This window comes from Myotis nattereri, assembly GCF_964212035.1.
Source record: "Myotis nattereri genome assembly, chromosome: 5".
In the NCBI taxonomy this organism is placed as follows: Eukaryota; Metazoa; Chordata; class Mammalia; order Chiroptera; family Vespertilionidae; genus Myotis; species Myotis nattereri.
In genome coordinates, this window is record NC_138080.1 from 28933192 (window position 1) to 28959354 (window position 26163).

General features: G+C 57.7%; 2 protein-coding genes across 2 annotated transcripts in view; one reads left to right on the top strand and one right to left on the bottom strand.

Moving 5' to 3' along the window:
- PTPRS (protein tyrosine phosphatase receptor type S) overlaps positions 1–26163 on the top strand; it is a 100834-nt gene that overhangs the window by 27838 nt on the left and 46833 nt on the right. Inside the window, exons 2-5 of the mRNA XM_081091514.1 lie at positions 12036–12232; positions 18168–18313; positions 18880–19021; positions 21802–21990. Coding sequence (XP_080947640.1) covers positions 12142–12232; positions 18168–18313; positions 18880–19021; positions 21802–21990 — 568 coding nt within the window. The 5' untranslated portion in view covers positions 12036–12141. The remainder of the gene's footprint in view (positions 1–12035; positions 12233–18167; positions 18314–18879; positions 19022–21801; positions 21991–26163) is intronic.
- KDM4B (lysine demethylase 4B) overlaps positions 7754–26163 on the bottom strand; it is a 254493-nt gene continuing 236083 nt past the window's right edge. Inside the window, exon 9 of the transcript XR_013995997.1 lies at positions 7754–7801. The gene's annotated coding sequence lies outside the window, so the exon portion shown is untranslated. The remainder of the gene's footprint in view (positions 7802–26163) is intronic.

Consider the following 26163-nt stretch of genomic DNA (forward strand, 5'->3'; position numbering starts at 1 on the left):
GGGGAGAAGAGTCAGGGCTGGCCCCTGGGTTCTAGCCCCAGCCGCTGGAAGGATGGAGCTGCCATCAGCTGAGAGGGGAGAACATGGGAAGAGCAGGTGCATCTGGGTCCAGCTGCACCTGAAGGCACCTGGATTTCTCTGGGAGGAGAGGAAGGTGGCTGGGCCTGGGGAACCTGCAGGTGAAAAAGGCAGGTGAGGAGCTGGGACCTGCCTGTAGTGGGCAGTGTGCCCACTGTGGTGTAGCTAGCAGGCAGATGTGGCGCCAGGACCGTGATGTGAGTGTGGGTGAAGTAGGCTCCTGGCCGGTTGGCACACGCCCACTGCCCCAGGTCATGAATACTGTGCTGGGGAAGGAAGCTGTCCAACCAGTTTCTCCCTCGCTCTGGATCCCAAGGGTGTGCAGTTTGGCGGTTGCCTGTAAATGAAACTTGGAGGGATTTTGGCCCCAAATGTGAGGACAATGGGACAGATTGGGAGAGGGATAGGCGCGTGTGTGGGGGCGGGGGGGTGGGTCCCTACCTCGGTGTGTGTGGTTTTGGCTGAGGGGGCCCCACATCAGGGTGGGTGTCAAAGGCTGTAGGACATCCCAACAGAGATACTTAATTGGTCGGAACTTTTGTGCAGGAAGTGACAGGCCACTGGTTAGTATGTGGATGCCCCTCCCTGTGTTGTTTGTAATGTAGAACAAGTAGGAACTGATTGAACTCAGTGGGTTGGACACAGAGAAATGGTCTTACGATGGCGATCTCCATTTTCAAAAGGAAGTGCCAATGTGCACACATAGAAGCCGAGAAGGACACGGTTGGCCTCAGGACCTTTGCACTTGCTGTTTCTCCTGCCCGAGAGTCTGTTCTATAGGTGCCTATATGTCTGATTTGCTGACTTCACCAGGTCCTCTGAGAAGTCCCCTGGGCCCCTCCGGGCTTCTGGAGCCCCATTGTGCATTTGTTGTGGTTGGGATCTCTTAGCACTGACCAGCATTGTGCTACTGACAGTGTTGGTTTCCCTATGAGTGTCTGTCTTCCTCACTTGCCTTGAGGGCAGGGGTGCTGGCTGTCATGCCCACTGCTGCATCCCCACTGGCTTGGCACACAGTAGGTACTCAATAAATGTTTGTGGAAAGAATGAATGAAAATGACCACATGCTCACATTTTCTCTCCAGGAGAGGCTGCAATATGGGCAATTTTTATATTCTTCTTTATGCTGATTTTCTCTAAATTTTCTGCTGCGCGCGCCTATTTTATAATTAGAAGAAAAGTTATTTTGAAAAAAAAAATTACCCCCCAAATGCAGCTGCAGGGGCTGACGTGATCGAGCCCCATGCTTCTCCCCAAGGACAGTTCCTCCTGGTGCATATAGAGGACATAACTGCACGTTCGGGAGCTCCTGGGGTCAGCCCTCAAGAGCACTGGGAGGGCAAAACAGTCAGGGAGGGCTTCCCTGAGGTGGCAGCTCTTCGCCTTCATGGTGCTCAGGCCCAAACCCTGGAGTTGTCCTTGCGTCCCTGCTTTAATCTATGCCCCATAGTCCTTTAGGAAATTCTGTTGGCTTTGCCTTCTCAGTCTATCCAGAATGTGCCCACTTCTGCCCTGCTCCCTTCCTGCGCTCCCAGCTGATTCAGCCCTCTCATTGCTGTCCTGAATATGCGTAGTCACCTGCCCTCTGGACCCCCCTAACCTCCTACAGTATATGTCTTTGCCGTGGCCAGAGTGCTCCTGTGAGCACTTGAGTCAGGTCCTGCTCTTCCTCTGCCCATATCCCTCCAGGGCTCCCACCTCCCAAGGGGTAAAAGCCCAAGTCCTCCCTGGGGGCCTACAAGGCCCTGTATACCTGCCCCTGTCCCCTCCCTGCCCTCACCTCCTCCCTCTATCCCCCCTCACTCACTCTGCTCCAGCCACACAGGCCTCCTCCCTGTTCCTCCACCATCCAAGCACGGTCCTGTCCCAGGACCTTTGCATGTGCTATGCCCTCCCCTATCGCACTTCCTCCAAGCATCCATACCTCTTTCACGTTCTCTCACTTCCTTCAGGTCTTTGGTAAAATGTCACTTCCTTACTCCCTGACCTTGTTTAAGACTGAAATCCCCTCCCCCCCCACCCCTGCACCCCCCCTCCTCCCCCAGTTTGTCTGTCTTCATAGCACTTATTGCTAACTGATCCTTGGTTATTTTATTTCTTCTGTTTCCCTTCCATTGCCCTCGCTAGAACATCAGCTCCATGAGGGCAGGGATCTTTGTCAGACTTAGTCACTGCTATGCCCCTAGTGCCTCAAACCAGTCATGGCTCATTACAGTAGGTGCTCAGAAATTGTTATTTTAAAGGGGTGGGTGGAAAAAAAAAAGGAAAAAGAAAAGTGGGTGAAGATGCCTGCTTTGTGACGAGGGTGCCGTGCGCTGTGGCCCCTGCGGAGAATAAGGTTGGTGAGGAGGTCCTGGCTGTTCATGTGAAGGTTTGCTGAGAACCCGCTGTGTTCCACGCATGCCCTCTGCTGGGTGCTGGGACCCAGTACAGGGGTGTGCTCAGATCAAGACAGAGACCCCGCCCTGCCCTCGGAGGTCAGTCTGGTGGCAGAGGCAGGCCCGGGACCAGGCAGTTAAATAATGGGGTGATTAGAGCTGTGACTGGGGACATTCAGGTTACTGTGTGGATGGAGTCACCCAGCTGGGGTCGACTAGATAGATGCAGGCCTTGTTCCTCGCCCAGATCTCTCCACCCTTACCTAGAAGGTGGCTGTGTTCCCAGCCCGTGTGCTCACTGCCATGCACGGAGGCAAGAGGTCATCGCCAAGGAGACATGGGCAAGAGGCCCAGAGAGGGCAGGGCTGGCTGGAGAGGGCGTGGCAGGTCTTCAGCCACCATCCCCTGGGGCCTGGACAGCCCAGAGACCGGCACTTCTGCCCCAGGCGGCCTGACATCTAGATTCATTGGATTCATTGAGCGCCGGTTGTGGGCCTGGTTCTTAACAAAGCTGGGAAAACAGGTTCTTCCTTGAGGTCACATGGGAGAGCTTGGATTCATTCCTGAGTGAATGAATGAGCCCTGTGCCTGGGCCATCAGCCTGCAATGCAAGCAAAGCACCCACTGTGCTCCTGGTGGCATTTCCTGAGGGCCCACTGTGTTCCCTGCCAAGCAGGAGGAGGTTACACTGCTTGATTTCACATCCATGTTGACACAGAGCACCTCCCGTGTGCGCCGTGTGGTGCTGGGGTGCCAAGTGTAGCGCCCCATAAAGTGCCTACTGTGTGCATTTCATAGTTGGGCTGTGGAGAGGGGAGATATTGGAGTATCTTGTGTTTAGGAGCACCTACTATGTGTTCTGTATGGTCCACATCCATTCACAGAGAACCTACTGTGCGCTCGGGGCTTTGGGAACTCCAGGGCAGGCCTTCCCAGTGCTAGGGGAGGTGGCATCATACACTGTTTTGCAGAGGGGAGAACTGAGGCACAGGTTGGGAAAGGGGCAGATTGCCCAGGTGGGGAATAGACCCTCTGTGGCAGCCATAGCAGGGCATGGATAGCCACCTTGGGGAGTGAATTGTCCCTGAACCCTTATCAGGGCCTCCTCTGAGCTCCCACAGCTGCCTGCCGTCCCGGCAAGCCCGTCCTTTGCCCCGCTGTGCAGTGCGCTGATTGAGGGTGGGGCCTCTGTCCAACCCCGCTGTGTCCCTGGACGCTTTAAATTTGTAGCAACTTGTCCATTTCTCCTCCCCCAACCTTGCGCCACTCCAGGCCTCCCGCAGCATTGTGGGTAAGGGCTCATCCTCTGGACCCAAACCTTGGTTCCAGTCCCTGCTCTTTTTGACCTTGGACAGTGAACCTCTCTATTCCTCCGCCAACCGCTTGGGAAATGGGGGTGATGCTGGGTGAGGTGAGCAGGCACAGCGCTTAGTGCACACCGGGAGCTCCATACCTGTGAGCCAGCGGAGTCCTCCCGAGCACTAATGGTGGGACGGGGCCAGGGGTGGGAGCAGATGGGGAGCCAGCCCCCTGCGGTGCCCTCCGCTCTCCGTTAGGGTCTCCGCCCCTCCCCAAACGCCTCTCCAAGCTCCCAGAACCCCAGGGGCCGCTGCGTTCCCTGTCTCAGCCCTGGAGTTTTCAAACCCGCACCGGGGCAGCAGCACGGCCGGGATTGGCTGCCTGGGCAGGGCCGCCCCTCCCTCTCCCCCTCCTTCCACCCACCCCTCCCTGTGGATCGGGTGTCTCCGGCCTGGCACGGTGGCCCCATCTGTTTCCAATCTGGGCCTGCGCTCTCCGCCCCTTCCTCAGGGTTGTGCCTAAGGTGGGGGCCTCTGCCACCGTGTCCCCATTCATCCCCCCCAGACCCCAACCAAGGGGGTTAGCCTCTTTGCGCCTGCACCCCTCCCCCACCCTCTGGGGCTCTCTGTGAATGTGGGGGCGCGGCCTCTGCCATCCAGCTCAGACTGGGTGGGGCTGCTTCTGCCCCTTATCCGACCTTCAGTATTTGGGTGTGTTTGGGGAGCCCTCTGCTGTTTCGGGCTTCCAGTCCCTCCATCCGTTGCCATGGCCACGATCAGCACCTGGAAGGGGAGGGGGAGCAGGATAGGGTTCCCTCTGTCATCAGGTTCCCAACGGGGGGGGGGGGGGGTGTCTCAGGGTGTTCTCTCATGCATGTGCATGTGGGGTGCATAGTACCCTCTGGAAGGCTTTCCCCCACAGGAACCCCCTGGAGGCTTCCAGGGCCCCCTGATGGGGCTCCCCCGCTTGTCCCCCGCCCCACTTCCGTCCGGAGCCCCACCCCCGGCCCCGCCCCCAGGCCGAGCTCTTAGGGCCGCGGCCTCTCCCTGCGCGCGCGGCGCTAGCGCTCAGAGTGGACGCCGCTCAGAGTGGACGCGGGACCGGGGGACTGCAGCGGGGCACCCCGATCTCTGAGCTGAGCCGCGGGGTGAGTGCACCTGGGGTTCTCTTGCTCCTCTAGGGCCAGTCTGCCCTGGGCTTTGTTTCCCTCCTTGTCCCCCCTCTGGGCTCCCGGGAGGGGAGGGGGTACTCCTGCGTTCCCCACTCACCCCCTCCCGCTCGGGCCTGGCCCAGCCACGCTCCAGAGTCGGCGCCAGCCCGCACTGCCCGGTGCGCCCCGTTCAGGCCTGTCCCCCTCACTTTGGAAAACTCCTGACCGTTATGCTCCGTGGGGTCCCCTCCCCCCGACTGGCCCCCAGCCCTTCTCCTCCCCCACCTCCTGGAGGCGGAGCCTGGCTGGGCAGCCTGAGCTGCCAGCCCACGGCTCTCTGCTGGGGGGCTTCTGCCTCCTTCCTCGGGACCTGGGCCTTGGAGGAGGCGGCTGGACCATGGGGGGTGGGGGTGGGGGGTATGTGACAGAGATGTCTGCTCTTAGTCACCCCTAAAACTCACGGAAAGTTTCTCCATCTGTCCCTGCGCCCTTCTGGCCTGTGGATCCCAGGTTGACGCTGTGTCTCTTGGGGCTTTAATAAACTGAGGGGGTTAGGGCAAGCACACCAGCACCCACCTTCTCACCTCCCATTCCTGACCCCAAGCTCCATGCCTGTGTACCTCCCGCTATCGGCCGACCAAACCTCTGCCTTAGCAACCCCTTTTATTGCCCCAGAGTCCTGCTTCCCAAGATTCTCTTTAGTCCTGGGCCGCTCTTCAGAGCAACTTCCTCAACTCTCCCGCCGGGCCCAGCCCCCCATGTCCTGCCTGCCCCTCCCCGAGTCTCACTCCTACCCCTTAAGGCTCAAGCTGACAGAGCAGATGGAAGTTGCAGCTGGCCGTGTTTGTGCCGGCCACCCCTGCCTGCAGTATCTCCCTCTTACCTCAGTTTCCACTTCTGCAATGGATGTGACCACAAGAATGATGTGGGTAAAGTGCCAGGTGGGGCCAGGCATGCAGTAGGCATCCAGTACATGCTGGGGCCTTGCCATGTTCTCAGGGTGGGGAGAAGGCCCCCATCCTGGAAGATGACAGGCCCATGACGGGGGCAGAGCTGTGAGGGGAGACACAGGGTGCTGGAGAAGCCCAGAGTGGGTCCTGATCCAGCCTGGGGCATTCAGGAGGGCTTCCTGGAGGAGGTGACACGATACGTGTGAAGGCTGAGGTTTGATGGGGAAGGAGGAAGGATATGTTGGGAAAAGGAACAGCATACACAAATACCCCTGTGTGAACCAGAGGCCAGTGGGGCAAGCAAGGCACTGGGGTCAGCAGATCTGGATTTTAATGGACGCAGATGAGACCCATGGGAGGTTTTATAGCAGACACAGCCAATCCCAGCTGCAGGGGTGTAGGTCAGAACTGAGCTGAGGGTGAGTCCTGGGGTGGGGGGATCTGTGGCTTCAGCTTGAAGGATGAGTTGACAGGTGGAGCAGCTGGGGAAGGGTGTACCTGTGAGATGGACTCAGTTAAAAAAGGCCCAGAGGCCCCATGCAGACCACTGCATTCTGGGAACAGTGGGAACCTTTGGGAAGGTCCCAGAACGCTGAGCGGAGGAGCTGGGGAGCCCTGGAGGGTAGGGGTGCACCAAGATCTTGGTATCTCAAGCTCCTCTACGAAGCTAGGGGACATGCTGGTAGGAGCGAGCCTGGCAGCCTGGGCACTCGGGGAGTGCAGGCTCTGGGTTCGAATGAGAACCAGTCTCTGACTTCGAATCCCAGCCCAGCCCCTTCCATGCTGGGTGACCCTTGGCAAGCAACAGCCCCTCTCTGAGCTTCAGTTTCCTCAAATGTCAAACAGAAGGAAGCTCATGGAGCATGTCAGAGGGCTTGGCACACGGGGACACCTAGCTGGGGTTACTGATTCCCCTGCTCTGGGGCTCGCCCTTCCACTCCTGATCCTGGGACAGCCCCTGAGACAAACCGATAGTCAAAGGCAGCTCCCTCGCCCGAGTTCTGGGAAGGTGGTGGGGCCGGCCTAACTCTGAGCGTTTCCCAGTGTGGGGCGTGGAGGCCCACCAGTGACTCAGAGCTAGAGCTTGGACCCTGCTGGGCACTTTGGGGGCACAGTTATCCAGCGAGGCCCAGCTCCTGCCCTTGAGGGGCTTTGGGGCTTTGTCCTGAGGAAAGTCTCCTGGCCCAGAAGGGAGGCGGTGAGGAGGGAGAGCCTAGGGGGTGGGTGTGAGGGCGGAGAGGTGGTCCAGCAACAGGTGTCCTCGGCCCCACTGCCCACTGCCAGCATCACCAGCTTCCCTTCCCCGGGCCAAGGCCGCGGGAGGTCTCCTAAGGGTCAGAGTTGCGCAGGATGAACACTCAGGTGGGGCAGAGAGAGGCCCTGGGCAGGCTCAGGCCCCAGGAGACCCCGCCTCGGCCTGTGCGCTTCGCAGTCCTGGGTCATAATCACCCCTTTATGCTCCCTGCTCTGCGTGGGTACACAAGGCTGGCTCATGGATCGCGTGACCCACGCCCCGGCGCCTGGCTGGAATGGGCACCCACTCGTCCCCCATTAGCACAGGCTGGGGTCCCCCAGTGGCTGCCCAGCAGGCTGTATGAGGCCCTGAGAGGGTCGTTCACTTTCCTGAGATCCCAGTGGCCAAGGAAGGACAGTCATGCGATTAAATATGGGCTCTGGACTCAAGGTCCAGAGGAGCCAGGACCCAGCTGGGGACCTGGGGCAAGTGCCTAGAGCAGGGGTGGGCAAACTTTTTGACTCGAGGGCCACAATGAGTTCTTAAACTGGACCGGGAGGGCCGGAACAAAAGCATGGATGGAGTGTTTGTGTGAACTAATATAAATTCAAAGTAAACATCATTACATAAAAGGGTACGGTCTTTTTTTTTCAATAGTTTTATTCATTTCAAACGGGCCGGATCCGGCCTGCGGGCCGTAGTTTGCCCACGGCTGGCCTAGGGCCTCCTCTGTGAGCCTCAGTTTCCTCATCTTTGAAAGGGGGCATACCCCTCCCCACCAAAACTGGCTGCTGGGTTGTGGACAGCTCAGCACCTGGCACAGAGAAAGCTCTCAGCTGACAGCTGGGCAGGACCCTCCCAGGACCCTGGTTCCAGGTCCCGGGGCTGCTCCTTTCCTTCCTCTCCAGCCCTGGCCGAGCCTCATTTGCTGCCTGTTATTCCCTACAGCTCCCACCAGAGGCTATTCCCGTGTTCACAGCCACACCATCTTCCGGGAACTCAGGCACTGTGGTATCCCGCAGCCCCAACGCGCCTACCTCAGTTTCCCTTTCTTGACAGTGGCAGGGCTGGTGCCCCAGGCTGCTTTCCTGAAGGAGGCGCAGGGAGACTTGGCTGGATGCCAACCTGGCCACGTCTCTTCCTGCCCAGAGCTGCCTGGGACTCCTTGCTGTCCTGTGTTTCTGCCCTAATCTCTTCCCATCTCTCTCCTAGGGCCTCTAGGTACTGCTTCTTGCTGTTTCTTGTTGGATGACACCCACCCCTATTTCCATTCACCTTTTGTTCTTAGCCAAGTAATAATATTAACATTAAACCTGGAGGCAGAGAGATCCAGGCAAGGGAACAACCAGTGCAAAGGTCCTGGGGCAGGACCATACCTGTTTGTTGGAGAAACAGTGAGGAGGCCATTGTGGTTAGAGCAGGTGAGCGAGTGGGGAGAGGGCAGGGAGGGACAGGGGCAGGTCCTGCAGGACCTTCTGGGTTGGGGGAGGACTTGGGCTTTTACCCCAAGGGAGTTGGGTAGCCCAGAAGGGCTATGGACAGAGGAGGGATGGGGTGTGACCCAGGTGCTCACAGGGGTCCTTTGGCTTTGGGGTGAGGACAGACTATGGGGGTGAGGGTGGCAGTGCATTGGCTCAGGTGGGTGATGATGGAGCTGGACCAGGAAGAGGCAAAAGTAACCGCGGGCATATTGGGGATAGGTTTTGAAGGCAGAGCCGACAGGACTTGTTATGTTCTCCCCAGGTCCCTTGCAGATGACCCCACACTCGGGGACTCTTAGGAAGCAGGAGGGTCATGGCTCTGCAGGGTCTTAACCTCTGTCATAGCAAGTTCCTCCTGAGTTCACGGGGGCTGAAGAGGCACTGTCACTTTCTATCTCCTGAGGGGTGACTGACCCTCTCCTCTCCGATTCTGTCCTGGGTGCCCACCCTCATTCCTACTTCATCATCCAGGCCTCGAAAGCTCCCAGCGCTGTGTCTTCTCCCTCCCCACACCAGACCCCAGCAGGCTGGGTTAGAGGGAGTCGGGAGCTCCTGGCTCCGCCTGCCTGCACCTGGATTAGCCCATCCTGCCCGCACATCAGAAGGCAGGGAGGGGCCCAGCAAGGCCGGGGCTGCAGGAGCCAGGGGGTAATGGGAGCTGCCTGTTTAGAAGGCGCTACCCCTGGCTCCCGTGGGCTGTGGAGAGTGGGGGAAGCAGCTGTAGCTCGGGCCTCCCCTACACCGGGCATTTCCTGCAGGTGTCCCCTGCCCTTGCCAGCTGGTATTCTAGGTGGGGAGACAGAGGCTGGAATAGGATGTCACTCCGCTGGGGGCCCATCATAGGCTGGGCAGCCCTGCATTCGAGCCCCTCCGTGCTGCAGGCTTGCTGTGCTGCCTTGGTTTCCCCAGAGGCTTGCTGAGGGCCCACCCAGCTAACCAAAGTGGTCTGGGCCTGAGCCCTCTCCCCAGATGTGGTCAAGCAGATGTGCATCTGTGGGTGGGGCCAGCTGCTGTGGTCGGCCTGGCCTCAGCGGGGCCTCCACCTTCCTCATCAGCCACTTTTACTCTTAAAGGTCTCATGGCTGGGGTACAGAGCAAGGGGCTGTGCTCGAGTTCCAGTTTCTCCAGCTGCCCAGTCCCCAACGGGTTGTGTCTGAGTGCGTATTATAGTCTGTGTACATGCCTGTCTGCACGGATGTGTGGGTCAGGGGATCCGGCTCTGTATGTCTGGATTACTGTCTGGCTGGGTGGAAGCGTGGTGTGCTGTGTGACCTGTCTCTGTAGCCTGACTGTGTGCACGCATCTCAGCCTGGGGTCCGTGTGTTAGTTTACCTTCCCGTGTACCGCAGATCTCTGACCTGATTCCATATTTCTATTTCGCTGCAGCCCAATCATATACCTGTATTGCTTGCCTGACTGCCTGTGTGTGTCTGTTGTCTGGCTGTGTCTCTGATCTGACTGTGCTAGTGGTCTGACTGTGGATGTGTATTGTCTGCCCCACCGTGACCTACCTGTGTATTTTGTCTGACTGTGTTTGTCTGTGGCCTGATTTTGTTCCTGTCTGTGTTTGTGGTCTGACTGTGTGCAAGTGTTCTTTGCCTGCCTGTGACCCTGTGTGAGCTTCTTGTCTGCTGTGTGTCTGTGGCCTCTATGTGGACCTGTGCATCTCTGATCTGCCTGTGCTGGCGGCCTGGCCATGTACGCGTAGTCCCTGCCCCACCGTGATGCTGTGTGTGTATGTTATCTGACTGTGTGTGTCTGAGATATAATTTTGTGCCTGCCTGTGTTCATGGTCTGACTATGTGCACATTTTATTTGCCTGACTTTGCGTGTGGCCCCATCTCTGTTGCCTGACTGTGCAGCCATCTGTGGCTGTCTCTGGTCTCCCTGTCTGTCTGTGGTCTGACTGAGTGCCTGTCTGTGGTTTGACTGGGTAGATTCCTTCTTTGAGTCTGTTCTGACTGCACATCAGTTACTAGTCTGACTGTGTGCAGCTTGAGCCCCTCTACCTCCACCCCCCATCCCAGCTTCCTCACCCTCTACCCTGGGTCATGACCTGCCACCACCCAGTCTCCCCTGGGGCCGCTCCATGGCTGGGCGAGGTGACCGCAGCAGGGTATTTTGGGAGCCAGATGATAGGGGCTGCACCATCATTATGTGCACTCGACCCTGTGGCCATGGCCCGGACACACCCAGAGTGCGGCCTGGGGTGGGTGCAGGGTTGCCCTGGCCAAAGGGCCTTATCCTTGGGTCTCTCCCTGCCCCCCCAACCCTCTGCCGTGACTCTGGCCAAAGTGGAGACTGGGGAGGTGGCCAGCCAGGGTTCTGCTCTTGCAACAAGGAATCCTTCTGCCTTTAGAAGAGTTTAGGTTCTTGTGGGAGAAACAGAAGCTGAGTGATTAACATTCCATTTAATTTACCATCTAGGGTATATGTTGTGGAGGATGGTCTTAGTCATTTCTGAGGCCGTGGGATGTGGAATGGGGTGGGGGGCTGACCCTCGAGGGGCAAAGAGGGTTCCAGGGGAAGTGACAACTGAGCTGCGACTTGTCATGTGTTGGGAGGGAGGGGACAGCATTTCTGGCCGAGGGCGCAGCAGGGGCAAAGGCTTGTAGGGGAGACTGGGCTCAGGCGGTGTGGCTGTCAGCAGGAGCGGCTTCCTCCGGGGGCGGCGGGAGCCACAGCAGGTGGGAAAGCAGGGCAGGACCAGCAGGTGTGTGCTTGGAGGATCTGACGTGGCCGAACGGGCCGGGTCGTAGGACAGTGGGCAGGGTTAGCTGGAACCTCATCCTTCCGGAGTTCCAGGCTATGTGGGGGAGAAATTGGGTGTTCAGAGCACATGCTAGAGCTGGTGTTCAATTCTGGTTTGGGGCTTGGCTGGAGTCAGGGCTTCTGTCCAGATCTGGGGTTCGGTCTGGTGTTGGGACTCAGCGGGGTTTGGGGCTGCTGTAACGATACCAGAGACTGGGTGGCTTATAAACAACAGACATTTATTTCTCACCGTTCTGCGAGCTGGAAGTGCAAAGTGAACGTGCGGGCAGGTCCGGTGTCTGGTGAGAGTCCAGCTCCCGGTTCATAGACATTGGCTTCTTGCTGTGTCCTCACAGAGTGGAAGGGGTGAGGGAGCTCTCTGGGGCCTCTGTCATCAGGGCACTAATCCCATTCAGGAGGGCTCTACCCTCATGACCTAATCTTCACCCAAAGGCCCCGCCTCCTAATACCATCACATTGTGGGTTAGGATTCCAACATGCCTTTGGGGCAGGGACACAAATGTTCCGTCTGTAGTCGGGGCTCAGCACTTTCTCTCCACCCGTCATCACCCTAGGTGCCTCCCCCATCATCCTGTAATCCTGTCTTCCCCAACCTGTGACCCTTCTGCTGCCCCCTTCCTCCTGCTGCCTCCCCCAGGAAGGCCTCCTGGATTCCCCTGCTCCCCTCTCACGGCCCCTCCCTTGTTTCTGCAGACGCTGCCTCATCTGACGATTGGCTCAGCTCGACTCCTCTCTGTGAGGGACTGGGGCCATCCCCCCCTCCAGGGTGGAGGTTGGAGGTTGCAGGTCACTGCCAAGCATGGCGCCTGCCTGGGGCCCTGGTGTGGCGTCTGTGATTGGTACCGTGGGCCTCCTTGTGGTCTTGCTGGTCGGAGGCTGCGCAGCAGAAGGTAAGAGCCCGGCGCAGGGTGTGCGGGTGTCTGAGCACGCATTTATGTGTGCCTGTGGGAACGCTTGTCCTCCCCGGGGCTCCTGGTTTTGCCAAGTGGACCCTCTGTGCTCCATGAATGTTACTGAGTAAAATGCCTACTATGCACTGAGTCCTGAGAGATTCAGAGGTAACTAATAACGATGGTGTTATTAAAGCAATAACAGTAATGATGATAATGTCTGCTTCCCCAGCATCGACTCTGTACCAAGCCCAGAGCTAAATACAGACTTACCTGCTTCATCTCCCTCCAGCCTCTCAAAACCCAGCATGCCAATTCTATTACCTTCCATATTTTCCCATGGGGGAAACCTAAGGCTCAGAGTAGGCAGGGACTTAATTGAAGTCCCTCACTCCTGAGTGAGCCAAAGAGTTACCTTCCCTTGCTGCAGGTAGAAACACTAGTACCCAGGTGGCAGACACACAGGCATCCAAACCTTTCCAGGAAGAGCCAGGGGAGGCTTCTTAGGAAAGAGAGGGCATTGGAAGTGGGGGCTTTGTGGGTTTGTAGGAGTTTGCTGGTGGAAAGGGCATTCCTGGTGAAGGTGTTAACACATGGAGGTGAGGAAAGAGATAGGTACAGTTTGGAGATGGGCAAGGCTGCGTTTCTGGCAGTAACATGAATAGGATGAGAGTCATTTGTGGGCCCAGCACCAAGATCTGACCCATGGGGACACAGTGTCAGACCAGAGGGAAAGAAACGGATCTTTGATCAGGCTGGTTTTGCTGAAGACCTGCTGTGTGACCTTGGGCTAGTGACTCAGCTGCCATTTTCTCCTTGATTGAATGAGAATCATAACATGATCCCTGTCCCAGCATTCTTGTGACAAAGACACATGATAAGCCCTCTATGCTGCGTGGCACATAGTAGGCCCACAATCCCACATTACCACAAGCATAGTAGTTATTGCTGCTAGGTAAGAACACCAGAGACACACACAGCTGTCTCGTGCACTGGTGCTTTTTCTCGTTTTCACATTGTTTTTTATTAAGTGCCTAACACCTCAGATCAACCACCATAATCTGATGAGATGAATGCTGTTATCACCATCCCGGTTGTACAGATGGGGAAACTGAGGCACACCCAGGTTACAGTACCGCCAAGAAATGGCCATGCTCAGATTTGAACCTGGGCTGCCTGGTCCCAGAGCCTGAGTTCCCCACCTTGGTATGAAACTGCGTCCAGTCCAAAGTCCGGGCATGGCTGGGCTGTGATGTGTGCAGTCCCCACCAGGGCAGGGCCTGCGCCTTCCTGGGCTCTATTCCCTGCAGTGGGAATGGCCTCTGTTATCAGGGCACTAATTCCATTCAGGAGGGCTCCACCCTCATGATCTAGTCATCACCCAAAGGCCCTAACAATTTTTAGTTTTTCATTCATTATTTAACAGGGTTTCTCCCTGTGGGCACTGCTGACATTGAGGCCTGGTCATTCTTTGGGAGGGGGCTGTCCTGGCTACTGTGGGGGGTTGAGCACCATTCCTGGCCCCACCCACTCGATGCCAGGAGCACCCCCAATGTGACAACTACAGATGTCTGCCGACAAAAACGTCCCCTCCCCCAGTTGAGAACCACTGATTTAAGTACACTGGTTGGATTAATACATATTTACTGCTCGCCATTTTGCTCCACTGATAATTGCCAGCTTTGGCCTCATCCCCGTTTTCAGGTGGGGAAACTGAGGCCACAAAGTGGCCATTGTGATGAGGGATGGAGATCACAGACTTCTAGTCCTGGGCTCGAATCCTGGCTCGATCATGTGACCTGGGAGGGACTGTGTTCATTCACATAAGCACCTACCCTGTGTCAGGCACCAGGTTAGACACCGGAGACAAAGCAAACATCTCACCCCCTTAGGAAACGGCTGATCTGGCCTGGGAGGGAGGGTGGTGGACATGCCCAGCGGGGAGATGAGGGCATGGGGGGGGGGTCACAGTGAGTGGGTGTCATCTGTGCAGAGGCTTGAAGGAGCTGAGGAGTGCCGCTCACAGGGACCTGGGGAAGTGCCCCAAGCAGAGGGAATAGCCTGTGCAAAGGCCTGAGGCAGGACCTGGCCTGGTTTGTTGGAGAAACAGCCAAGAGGTCTGTGTGGCTGGAGCAGGGAGAGGAAGTGAGGGCAGGGAGGGGAGGGGTAGGCTGTGCAGAGCTGTGTGGGCCTGGGGAGGCCTGGGCTTTATCTCTAGGGAGGTGAGCTGGAGGGCTGTGGGTAGAGGAGGGGCTGCAGCTGACTCACTGGCACCCTCTGGTGGCTCCTGTGGGGAGGACAGACCATTGTGAGCGACCTTAGGAGCTGAGGGACCTGGTGGGCGATATGGGTGTGACCCAGGATGTCCGCATCTGGCGTGTAGCAGGAGCTGGCTCAGTGGGTGTTCCCTTTGTGAGCCGTAGTTATTATTACTGTGTGACTTTAGGCGTTGCTAGTGGGCTAGATGCAAACCCAGGTCTCCATCTTACGGGCTGGGACATCGTGACCCCAGTAGGTGGGTCTGTTTAGCAGGAGCCCTGCCATCTGGGGCCCGGCAGGGGGGCGATGGGCACCAAGATTGGCACTGCCGGCTTCAGGGATTGGCCGAGGTCCTCGGGGAGAGATTTGAGGTGGGGGCTGTCAGGCTGCACAGAGCCTAGCCTGGGGGAGCAGCCAGCGCCAGGACGAGGGATTTCTGCTGTGGACATGGCTCCTGGTCCTGTGGGGCCTTCCCAGGATGCTGTGGGCCGGCCCAGGCAGAGTTGAAGAGGACAGTGGGTGGGTCTCTGGATCTGGCACCAGATTCTTCTCTGCGGAATCTGAAGTGGAAAAACAGAAATCAGGCCTTTCCCAGCCTCCGTGCTGTTGGCATCACCACTCGGAACCTCAGTCTCTTCATCTAAGAAACGGGGCATCTGGAGTGCTCTCAGTAATGAAGACCCAGCTATCAAGCCTGCTGTTTGCAGGGCTTGGGAGCCAGATAGGGCCGGGTTGGAATCCCAGCTCTTTGCCCATCACGAGCTGGGTGACCCCAGGCGGGTCACTCACCCTTTCTGAGCCTCCGTTTTGCCCGTCTGTGACACGGGCAGAAGAATAGTGCTCAGCCCCACCAGGCCTAGCGCAAAATGAGCGCTTGCTGGCGCAAACTGCAGCTATACCCAGTGCATATTTCTTGGGTCCCGGGCTCCTTTGCCAGGAAGAGGAGGGGAGAGAAGGAGCGTATCCGAGCGCCCACAGGAATTTTCTAGTGGTGGATGCAGTGGCTAGAGAGCTCTCCTGGGCTGGCCGGGATCTTGGCGCCACCGGGAGAGGCCGAGAAGGCGTCGGGCAGGGAGGGGGAGCCCAGGGGCGCGTAGGCAGCTTCATCGGGCCTGGCGTTAATACGCATCCAAGTCAAGAGCCCCCTTTTCTCAGGGGTCACTGGACACAGAGAGGAGGTATGATGGGGTCCCGGAGAGTGGGCTGCCCGTACCCACCCTGCCCTGTGGCACATAGCCGGGTATTTCAGCCCCGTGGCATCAGGGCCGTGATGGGGATACCAGGCAGTGGTGGCCCACGACAAAGGGGTTCTTGACCCAGCCTGCTGCAGTCTGAGAAGGCTCTCAGGGTAGGTGCTGGCCCAGCTGAGGTTGGAGCTGCCAGACGAAGGGAGGAGAGGAGGAAGGGACTCCAGGGGGGAGGAAGCGCAGTGCTCCCCCTCGGTCCACTTCCCCAGATTGGTGGGTGTAGGGGGTGTCCCCGCTCCGATAAACAGCTGTGCCTCCCGCAGCTGCTCTGCCCTTCCCTCCAGCGGTTCTGAGGGAGCATTTTCCCAGAAGTGAGACTCCTGACCTGGCCGCAGTGATTTTCCCTGTAACTTGGCTGAGGGACCCTTATGGCCCCAGTCACCATTCCTGAGGCTCAGAGGAGGGGCAGCCAGCAGCCAGGGCCAGGGAGGCGGCCCAGCCCAGGCTCAGGCCCAGCCCAGGGCTCGGTGCGGAGCAAAACATCTACGTCAGGCTCAAGGCTGGAGGTGAGAGGAGCGTAAGATGTCCTGGGGACAGAGAGGCCCCGGTTCAAATCCAGGTGCTCCCCTTTCTGAGCGGGGTGACCTTGGGCAGGGCTGTTAGCCGTCCTGAATCTGTGTAGTCCCGTCTGTACAATGGGATTACCAGTGACTGCCTCGGAGGGATACACAGGAGTCGGATGAGGTCGCACTGGCCACACGCGGTGGGTCTGCCCATTTTCAGGGGAGATGCCAGCGTAGACACATGTCGCATCAGTGGGAGCCGAGCCTTGGACGAGGGAGGTGAGGCCCGTCAAGTCACTGATGGGCACCCTGTTTTGCCCAAGTGCAGCCGGAGCGGTGAGAGGGGTAAACTGGGCGCCCGGACGTGGAACCGGAAGCTTCCTGGCGCTTTTTGGTGCTTCTGAGCAGCTAGATGTTTCCAGCGGGAACCTGGTGGCCCACTGCGCTCTCCGCCGGTCTTGAGGCCCAGTATTGCTATAGTTGGAGTTGTTCAGCCCCTTTCTGCCTCTCCTCAGACCCCAAACTTTTACTTAATAGTTTTCTTTAATTAGCTTACCTTTTTATTCAATCCTTTAAAATTTTTTAAAATACTCTTTAAATAGTTCTAAATCTAAAAATGGTACCTCCTTCCTCCTGTGTCTAGCCACATGGTTTTTGTCCCTGGAGGAAGCCACTATTTCTAAATTCTCTCTCTCTCTCTCTCTCTCTCTCTCTCTCTCTCTCTCTCTCTCTCTTCCCCTTTTCATTTTTCTTCTCACACAAATGAGAGCATTCACTGCACTTTTTTAGCCCTTTTTTTTTCATTTCATGATATGTCTTGCTGTTTTTCCCCCTAACAGTTCATTTGAAAAGCATCCTTGTTTCTTTTTTAACAGCTGCATAGTATTTCACTTCATACTGAGCCCAGTATTCACTTAATCACTCCCCTTTGGTTGGGAATATGGATTACTCCCCTCAGGACCTCGTATGCGCAGTCCTTGAGTCTGCCGGTAAAAATCCAGCAGTAACTGAATTCGTTTTATGAGAGACCTTGTAGTTGGACTGTGGATGGAAATTCAGTATCCCTTTGGGCAATTCAGAGGTTACTGTGAAAAGTCAATAAAAAGGAAACAATGTTATTAAACTCTGGCTGGATACTGCCACCTGTCCTGGGCACAGAGTTGAGGCTTCTAAGGATGTTACAGACATAGTAGCTCCCAGGTGACACTTTCGTGGAGAGACGATGTCAGATCAGTGTGAGGGGCAGACAGCGTGGGCACCGCGCCAGCCTGCTTCAGACCCCTCCTCAGCTGCGTGTGTCTGAAGCAGGTGTCTTGTGTGGTCAGTGCCCCGGTTTTCTGATGTGTGAAATGGGAATTATGATGGCCTTGCCCCTCAGCACTGTCAGAAGGATGAGGTGGCACTCATCTTAGATTACTAACCTGCTTGGTGCCTCAGTTTACCCACATGTCTCACTAGGGGATCAGACCAAGTATCTCCTGCCAAGTCTTTTCCAGACTAAAGACCCATCAGGGTTTGGCTAGTCACCACTGGGGGGCCTCCAGGTGCGTTATTTGGGGACCTCAGAATCTCGGGGGGTCTCCCCTTCCACCCTCCCCTGTGCACTGAGCGTGTAAACCCACATGAGGCTGTGTCCACATACAAGTGTGTGTGTGGCTGCTGATCCAGGTGGTGGTTGGTGAGGCAGGGCTGTGCAGACCCCGGGGTACCCACAGGTACCTTGCAGGGGTGGGGGTGGGGGCGGGGGGAGGAGCAATCAATGGCAGCGTTTCTTCACCGTCCTCCTCTCCAGGCCTCCTGTTGAGCTCACGTGGTAACTCCGTGGCCAGGCAGCGGGGCTGAGGGGGCATGTTTGCATGGCCCCATGAGGTCCTGGCCACTTACCTGGGCCCACTGGAGCCCCTCTTTTTCCTGCTCTATCCCCAGAGCCCCCCAGGTTCATCAAAGAGCCCAAAGACCAGATCGGCGTGTCGGGAGGTGTGGCCTCCTTTGTGTGTCAGGCCACGGGTGACCCCAAGCCACGGGTGACCTGGAACAAGAAGGGGAAAAAAGTCAACTCGCAGCGCTTTGAGGTGAGTCGGGGGTGTGGGGAGGTAGCCTGGGGCCGCAGCGGCTCAGTCATGGAAGTTGTCACAGAAATGTCCCCCCCGACGTAACGCGGGCAGCCAGGGCCAGGCAAGCCGGGCTGGGCACCCTCTCCAGCGGGACCCTTCTTCCACTCACTCCTGCCATGTGGCCCCCCCGCCTGCCCAGTAAGGGCCCTGCCAGGCTGGCTTGCTCTGCCCCCTTGTGCTGTGTGGCCCTGAGCAGGGCCTTGCCCTCTCTGAGTCTTACCTGACACTCAGACTCACAGCCAACACCACTGCTCACAGAAAGGAATCTGGACACAGGCACATGATTAGACAGGCATGTCTCCACATCCAGCACACCTTCACATGCCAGTCACACATGCTCAATGTGCATGGCACACACCCATGTACACATAACACTCTTTACTTGTACATACGCGGGCCCAGTTTTCTGCCTGTAGTGTATACACGTAGGACATCCTCACACAGGTGTGTACAGCCCCCAGCTCCCCTCCCTGGACCCCTGGGACCCCAGCCTGGCCCTGACCTCTCTTCCCTGCCCACGGCAGACGATCGAGTTTGACGGGAGTGCGGGGGCCGTGCTGAGGATCCAGCCGCTGCGGACGCCTCGGGATGAGAACGTGTATGAGTGCGTGGCCCAGAACTCTGTTGGGGAGATCACGGTCCACGCCAAGCTCACTGTCCTCCGAGGTATTGGGTTTCCCCGTGTCGGCGGGGAGGCACTGGGCCCGAGGCTTTGGGGACAAACACCAAAAGCATCTGTGAACATCTTGCTTTGGCTTCTCTCTTTGGGAGACCTTGGTCTCTCTTCTCTAGCCCCGAATACCACTGAGCTCAGAGCCTGCTGATGGGCTTTAGTAAGCATTTGCAGCAAAGAGGCGCCTTCAGAGACTAGAGCCATGCTCATTTTTTATCTCAGTCATGCTCTTCTGATTACAAGAGGCTGACTGAACCCAAATGGGTCAAGTAAGAAAAAGAGTTCATTGGTTCATGTCATGAAAATGTATGTGTCCAGCTTCAGGTTCAGCTGGATCCAGGAGCTCATACAAGGGTTCTCAGAGCTCACGCTCTGCCTCCGGGCTGATTCTCTTCTACATATATCCCCAGATGCCTCAGTAACTCCAGGCTTCCAAGCCCCCACCCAAAAGGGAGGACCAAATAGCCCAGGACGGGTGCACCTGGCCCAGCTTGCCCATGCCTGAGTCTGACTGTGGCTGGAGGAACAGAGGACTCCGAAGGGCAGAGCTCTCCCTGGAGTCGAGGGTGTGCCAGTCCCTTAGACACAGTCCCTTAGGGCAGAAACAGCTGCACACCCCCCCCCCCCCCAACACACACACACACTTCCTCATACACTCACACGAATCCTTTGGTAACACTCCTTCAGTAGGCTGTTTGCTGGTCTTTCAGGTGGGCTGGGGGTGGGGCACAAGAAAATGGCTTCCTCATTATAAACCAGCAGCATTCAGACAGCCTTGCCACAAATCCCTGCCCAGCTGCTCTCTACTGCCTTCTCTTTCGCAAGGCGGTTTTAGCCCAGGGGCCTGCAGCTTGAGTTCAAATCCTGGCGCTGCCACTCTGAGGCTGTGTGACCTTGCATAAGTTAATGAACCTCTCTGGGCTGCAGTTTCCTTCTCTCCAGAGTGGGATAATAATGATGCTCAGCACAAGGGATGGTTTCATGGATGAGATGAGCGGTCGCTACAAGTGCAAGGCTCATGCAGTGCTACTTGGGGAATGAGCACTTGACCAAGTCTATCTGTCTGATATTGTTATTATTATTGTCATTGTTATTATTCTCTTTGAACAAGCCAGCTTGGCCACCCGCCATTCTGCAGCTCTCAGGTGGGTGGGTTGCTCCTGTCACCTTCAGGAACACCCTGACTTTCACAAGTATGAGCCACAGTCGGCAGACAAGTGGGAGGTGGCCCCACATGTGGCTCTTCCAGTGCCCTCCAGGGCGGCAGCGCTGTGGTCAGCTTGGAGCCCTGGGAGGAGGCATCCCATTGGCCCAGGGCACTTTGTCCCTGACCCTGGTGTGTGGCCTCTGCAGGGTCCCGCGCTCAGAAGCTCTGCTGTGACCATCTGGAAACCCTTAATAACTTTTAAACTAGAGGCCTCATCCCTTCATGTGGCCTGGGTCCTGGAGCCTGTCCTGCAGGGGAGGAGGGAGGGGGGAGGGGGGAGGGGGAAGGAGGGAGGCGTCCCAGGCCTGGCCCGCCTTGCTCCTCCCAGCAGATATTTTTGCCCTGACCTTTCCCGGGCATAGCGGGAACAGCCTGCCTCCCCGTGCCCAGTGCTGGCCTCCATTGTAAGCTCTCAGAGAGTTAAGAGAACAAACTGTGAATCTATTAAGTGCCCCGGGCATCTGGGAAGGCTACGTCTCTGGTCTCTGCTCCCCGCCCCCGTCAAGGCCTCCCTGGCTCCCTGTGCTCCAGCTGCTAGAAGGACGAGAGCTCGGCTGGGCACGCGGCCCAGGTATTTGACCCAGGAGCCTGGCCTCCCCGGCCCCAGGCCCTGAGCCCCCCCCACCCTCCGCCCCCTTTCTGAGCGTGGAACATCTGAGCTGTTGGGCCCGCATCCCCACCTCTCCCTCCCTCCCGCCCGCCATCTCATTGTGGACTCCACTCACGCCTCCCACGCTGTTGTTTTAATTAAACTCCGAGGAATAGGGCACAATGTGGTGCGTGATGAACAATTTTGTTTAATTAGGAGCTCGCAGTAACGTCAGGCGGCCGCGGCCTTCCCCGGCACCCACGTGCCTGCTCCCACCCTGGCTGGCTGCCACCCACACATGCTCAGGGGGTCCCCAGCAGAGCTGCGTGCACATGGGAAGTGCTAACATGTGTGGGTGCGGCTGCATACATGTGTGAACATGCATGCACACATATGGAAACAGGAGCACAGACGGCTGCAGGCAGACCAGCCTCCCTCATGCGCAGGCCAGCTCGGCGCGCCAAGCACTGAGGCCCTGTTGTTTGGGCATCAGCCTCGTGCTGTTCTCGGTACTAATGAGAACCACCTCTGGGGCCTGAACCACCTCAGACAGGGTCCTCCTGCTCCCGATAGCTCCAGGCCTGGTTTGGGGGTTCTGCAGCTGCCATCCCAGCCTCCTCCGGGCTCAGCCAGGCTTAGGTGCTAACCCTGGCCTGGCTGTGTCCTGCCTGTATGACCTGGCACAGGTGCGTGTCTGTCTGAGTCTCGGTTCCCCCTCTGAAATAGGCCCCCTCTCTGAGGAGGGCACAGGGAGGCACCTGCACAGAGCCTGGCACGTAGTTAGCGTTCAGGACTTGGGACCGGGGCCACTTGCCCTCCCTGCAGCGCCCCCTGCATGGGCCGCAACCACAGCCCTCTGTTCCGCGGAGGGAATGGGGTGCCGTGGCTCCATCCAGGGTGGCTGTGCCAAGCCCTACTCTGGAGGGGTGGCGTGTGATGACTGGGCCTTTGCCCTGTTTTCCCATCTCTGTCCTCAGAGGACCAGCTGCCCCCCGGATTCCCCAACATCGACATGGGCCCCCAGCTGAAGGTGGTGGAGCGGACGCGGACGGCGACGATGCTGTGTGCTGCCAGCGGCAACCCTGACCCCGAGATCACCTGGTTCAAGGACTTCCTGCCTGTGGACCCCAGTGCCAGCAACGGGCGCATCAAGCAGCTGAGATCAGGTGAGTGCAGGTGGCAGGAGGATCTGGGAGCCACACAGGGCAGCAGGGGGAGGGCAGCATCTCCAGGGCCCAGGCCCTGTGGGCTGATGGGAGGTAGAAAGGCGGAGATGGGGGGCAGTCGTGGGGGGCATTGACGATGGGTGTGTCTTCCAGTGGGGATATAATGGGGCACAGACTGGCAGGGGTGATGGAGCTGTGGTAGATGATAGGAGGAGAGTTCTTTATTGCTGAGTGGGCACATAATGGGCCGTTTTGCACAGTGAGTTCCCAGCGAGGCACAGAGGATGGTGGCTGTCTGCAGTGCCCAGCAGTGAGGACACAGGGGGACAGACAGGCAGAGAGGATGGGAGCCACGGAAGGTGGCCTAGGGAGAGGGTCTTCTGTGCTAAAGTAGTAGGCGTCTCCAGAGGACAGAGTGAGGCATAGGCAGGTAAGGTGTGGGGAACCATGGGGAGCTGCAGGCATAGTGTCTCCAAGGCGGAAGCAGTAAGGAAGCTATGGGCAAAGGCAGGCAGAGGATGGTGGTGAGGTCTGTCTTTATGGGGCACAGACAGGCAGCCTCGCCTGCTTGTCGAGGCCCGGGCTGGGCTAGGGGACCTTGGGGCAGAGCACAGGCCTCGGTCACCTCAGGGATGGAGCACAGTCGTCTCGGCATAGCACCCACGTGCCCCATCTGTGAGCCCACGTGTCTGGGGGCTGTGTGTGTCTTGTGTCCGTTTTCCCCTGCTTCACGACTCGTCCATGTGTTTGTCTGGGCTCCCCGTGTGATCTGACCTGTGGCACATGCAGCCATGTCATGTGTGATCTGACGTGTGGCTCATGCAGCCATGTCATCAGCACATGGTTCGCCTTCTCCCTCCTAGGGCAGAGCTTGTCTGTGCACATCTCAGCCACACGTGTACCCATGTGACAGTCCCTTCCGTGCACCTGTACCCAGTGCAGTCCCCCCACGTGCGCGCATCTCGGGCCACAGCCCCCTAGTCCTTGTGCGTGCAGACGCGGGTGGTAGGGCTGTGCCCATGTGCACTCACGCCTGTTTCAGTCCGTTGTGGGTCCACACGTTGGAACACACCTCTTCTTGCTTTCTCTCCCCTTCCTCTGAGGACTCCACCTGGGAGCCACCCGTGCCTGAGGCCTCCCCATCGTTCTCAGTGCCCCTTACTCACTGCCCGGCCACATCTTCCCAGGAGCCTGTCCGCCCACCCTCTGCTTTCTGTTTCCCTCCCCAGGGAAGACCCAGGCCCTGAAGAAGGGCGGACATTAAGACCGGAATTTCTGCACCTGGGAGAGAGATAGCCTGACCCCCTCTCCCCCCGACATGGCCAGAGATATTTGCAGCTTTGGGGGTTCAGCTGGGGGAGTGATGGCAACCTTGGGAATCCAGTTGCTTCCCTGCTGGCTTCCACCATCGTCTCCCCTGTAGAGTGAAGTGATTAAGAGCATGGACCTCAGGACCTGATGCCGGGGTCAGTGTCAGCTGTGTCCTAGAGCAGGTCCCCTCTGGGTCTCGGTCCCTGGCGCTATTGTGAGGGGCCCGGGATGGAACGCCTGGCACGTAGTAGGTGCTCAGCGAACATACGCTGCCTTGTGGACCCTAATAAATCTGCTTACTCTGCCTCTCCCTCCGCACCCGCACCCACGAGTTTACAGGCGTCTGCACAACCACCCGTTAATGATCCTGTTCTCTCTTTCTTGTCCCTCTGTTGTAAACGTTCAGAAACCTTTGGTAAGTCTCATTTCTTCACCGTGTCAACAACTAACGTTCCCTCTGTGTCCCCCGTCCCTTCCCCTCAGACTAACAGCCACCGTGACCGTAACTGTGACCCACTCCGCGTGGCATGTTTACTAACCCAGCCCTCCCCCGCCAGGCGCCACGGAGCTGCAGAGAGAGGAGCCCAAAAGGGAAAGAGGAAAAAAGGCCACACGGGGCATTCCAACCCCAGGTTGGGTGCTGAGGGGAAATCAGGAGCTTTGCGTACAACAACCCACCTGCCCCATTCTGGGCCTTGGCACTGCTGGAAAAAGGCAAAGTGACAGAAGCCCCGGGGCCCGGGGCTGCAGTGAGACGGGAGTTTTTTAATTGGGCTGATCATGGGCACTGCTCATCCTCTTTTCCCAGCATCTAGCCTGAATTCCCTGAAATCAGTTGCTGGGCTAATTCTTACTAAGTTGAGAATGACTGGTAGCGGCCCATGATTTTTCCTTCTTATGTTTCTTTGGCTACATCTTTTTCCTCTCACTACAGTGGCCATGGTCTATTTGGGCATCTTGGGAAGAAGTCCTGTTCGCTAGCCTCTAGCTTCTACCATCATAATCTATGTGTAGTGAAATAGCCCAAAGCAAGGGCTGACCCAGACTCCCAACTGCCCTAGATTCTAGTTCTCCACATTGCAGCCTTAGGCAAATTCTCATTTCTTCTCTGTAAAGAGGAGAGAGGGGCCTTGTCAGGTTGAGGATTTTGTAAGAGAGAACATGGTGGTTCCAAAAAGTTTAGGTAGAGAGCCCCCAACCTGATAGGCTGGATAGCTGAGTTCAAGGCCCACTCCTGCCTTTGACTCGTGGTGTGACAATTCCCTGGCCCTTCTGGGTCTCAGTTTGCCTATCTGTAAAATGGGCCTGGGCTTGTTTTATTTTTCACCCTCAATATCTCTGCCCTGGCCTTGGGGTCCCCTTGTCCTCAGCAGGGTTATGAGCTGTCATCGGGGGAGTTGGGGAGATACCCTACCCCTTCCCCCCCCCCCCCGGAAGATGAGCAGAGGGTGGGACACTCTAGTCCGGGACCTCCTTTTCCTGTCTCCCGAGTTGTCTCTGTCCCCGTACCCACGTGGACACACACACAGCCCTTTTTTCCTCTTTTCCTTTTGGAAGTAAAGGAGACTGCAGGCCCTCCCTCTCCCTTTGACCCCCTTCACTACCCTCCCCTGTCTTTCCTACTTGGCCTGTCTGTAACACCTTCCCTTTGCTTTATTAATGCCCGGCCCTGGGGCACTAACCCGTCTCCCACCGTCTCTAACACGATTCCTGAGATCCCTACTGCTCCCTACCTCTCCCAAGAAGGAAAAAGGAAGGGAGGTCATTGACCTCCCTCCCTCCACCCAGAAGGAAGGCAGCCAGCAGGCCTGGCCGGGCACAGCCCTCCGGGGCCTCGATGCCCCCCTTCCCCAGGAGTGCCTGCCTGCCTGTGGGAAGCCCTCCTGACTGATAAGCCCGCAAACCCACCCCGCTCCTGGGAGCCTTGCCCCCTCCCCTCGGCGGGGTCTGCAAGATCCTTAGACCCAGGCTGGCTCGGCTCGTGGCCTGGCCTGACCTCCCTGGGGCCCCCGGCCCCCAGGACTGCCTCCTGTCGTTCACCTGACTCTCTCTGCTTCCCTTACAGAAAGCACTCCGATCCGAGGTAAGAGGCTCTCTACTCACCCACCCACCCACTCATGCTCTCTCGCTGCCCACCCCGCCCCCCAGGCTCCATGGGGGGCTGCCTCAGGCCCCCCTCCACATGTCTCCTCCTTGACACCCTGCCCAGAGTTCTTCCATTCTCTGTGTCTGTGTTGCTGTCTGTGGCTCGAGGGCTGAGTCCGGCCATGGTGGCTCCTCAGGCCACCTGGCTGCGGGCGTGGGGCCGCCTCCTGCTCAGGCGCCTCCCATGCCCACCCAGAGTGGGAGAAGCCAGATTGAGACCATTGCTCTGTATGCAGCCCTTCCCATCGGTAAAGTGAGTGTACCAGCACAGAAGGGGTCTCCCAGCTCTGCAGCTTGGATCTGGGGGTTGCAGCCTGAGGGATCGGGGAGACAGGCAGTCTCAAAGGCCTGACTTTAGCCCCAGAGAATAGACTAGAATGGGCCTGGGTAGGAGCCCTAGGAAGGAGTCCGTGTCTAATTCGGTGTTTCTACGAAATGCAATGTGAGCTGGGGCAGCCTCTCTGCCCTCTCTGGGCCTCTGTGGTAATACTTGCCTTCCTGCTTCCCCAGAGCCTTGAGGTTGGGGGAAAGTAGGAATGTTAATGGGGCAGACCCTCCTCCGCTTCCCAAGTGACGTGTCCCGTGTCACTCCCCTGGGACAGCCACGAACAAAGCTAGGAGGCAGGGTCTGCTGGGAGCTTGGACTGGATTTCCGGACTCTTGGTGCCAGGGACCCTGATCGAAGCCTGCGATTCTCACCCACTTGGAGATACTCAC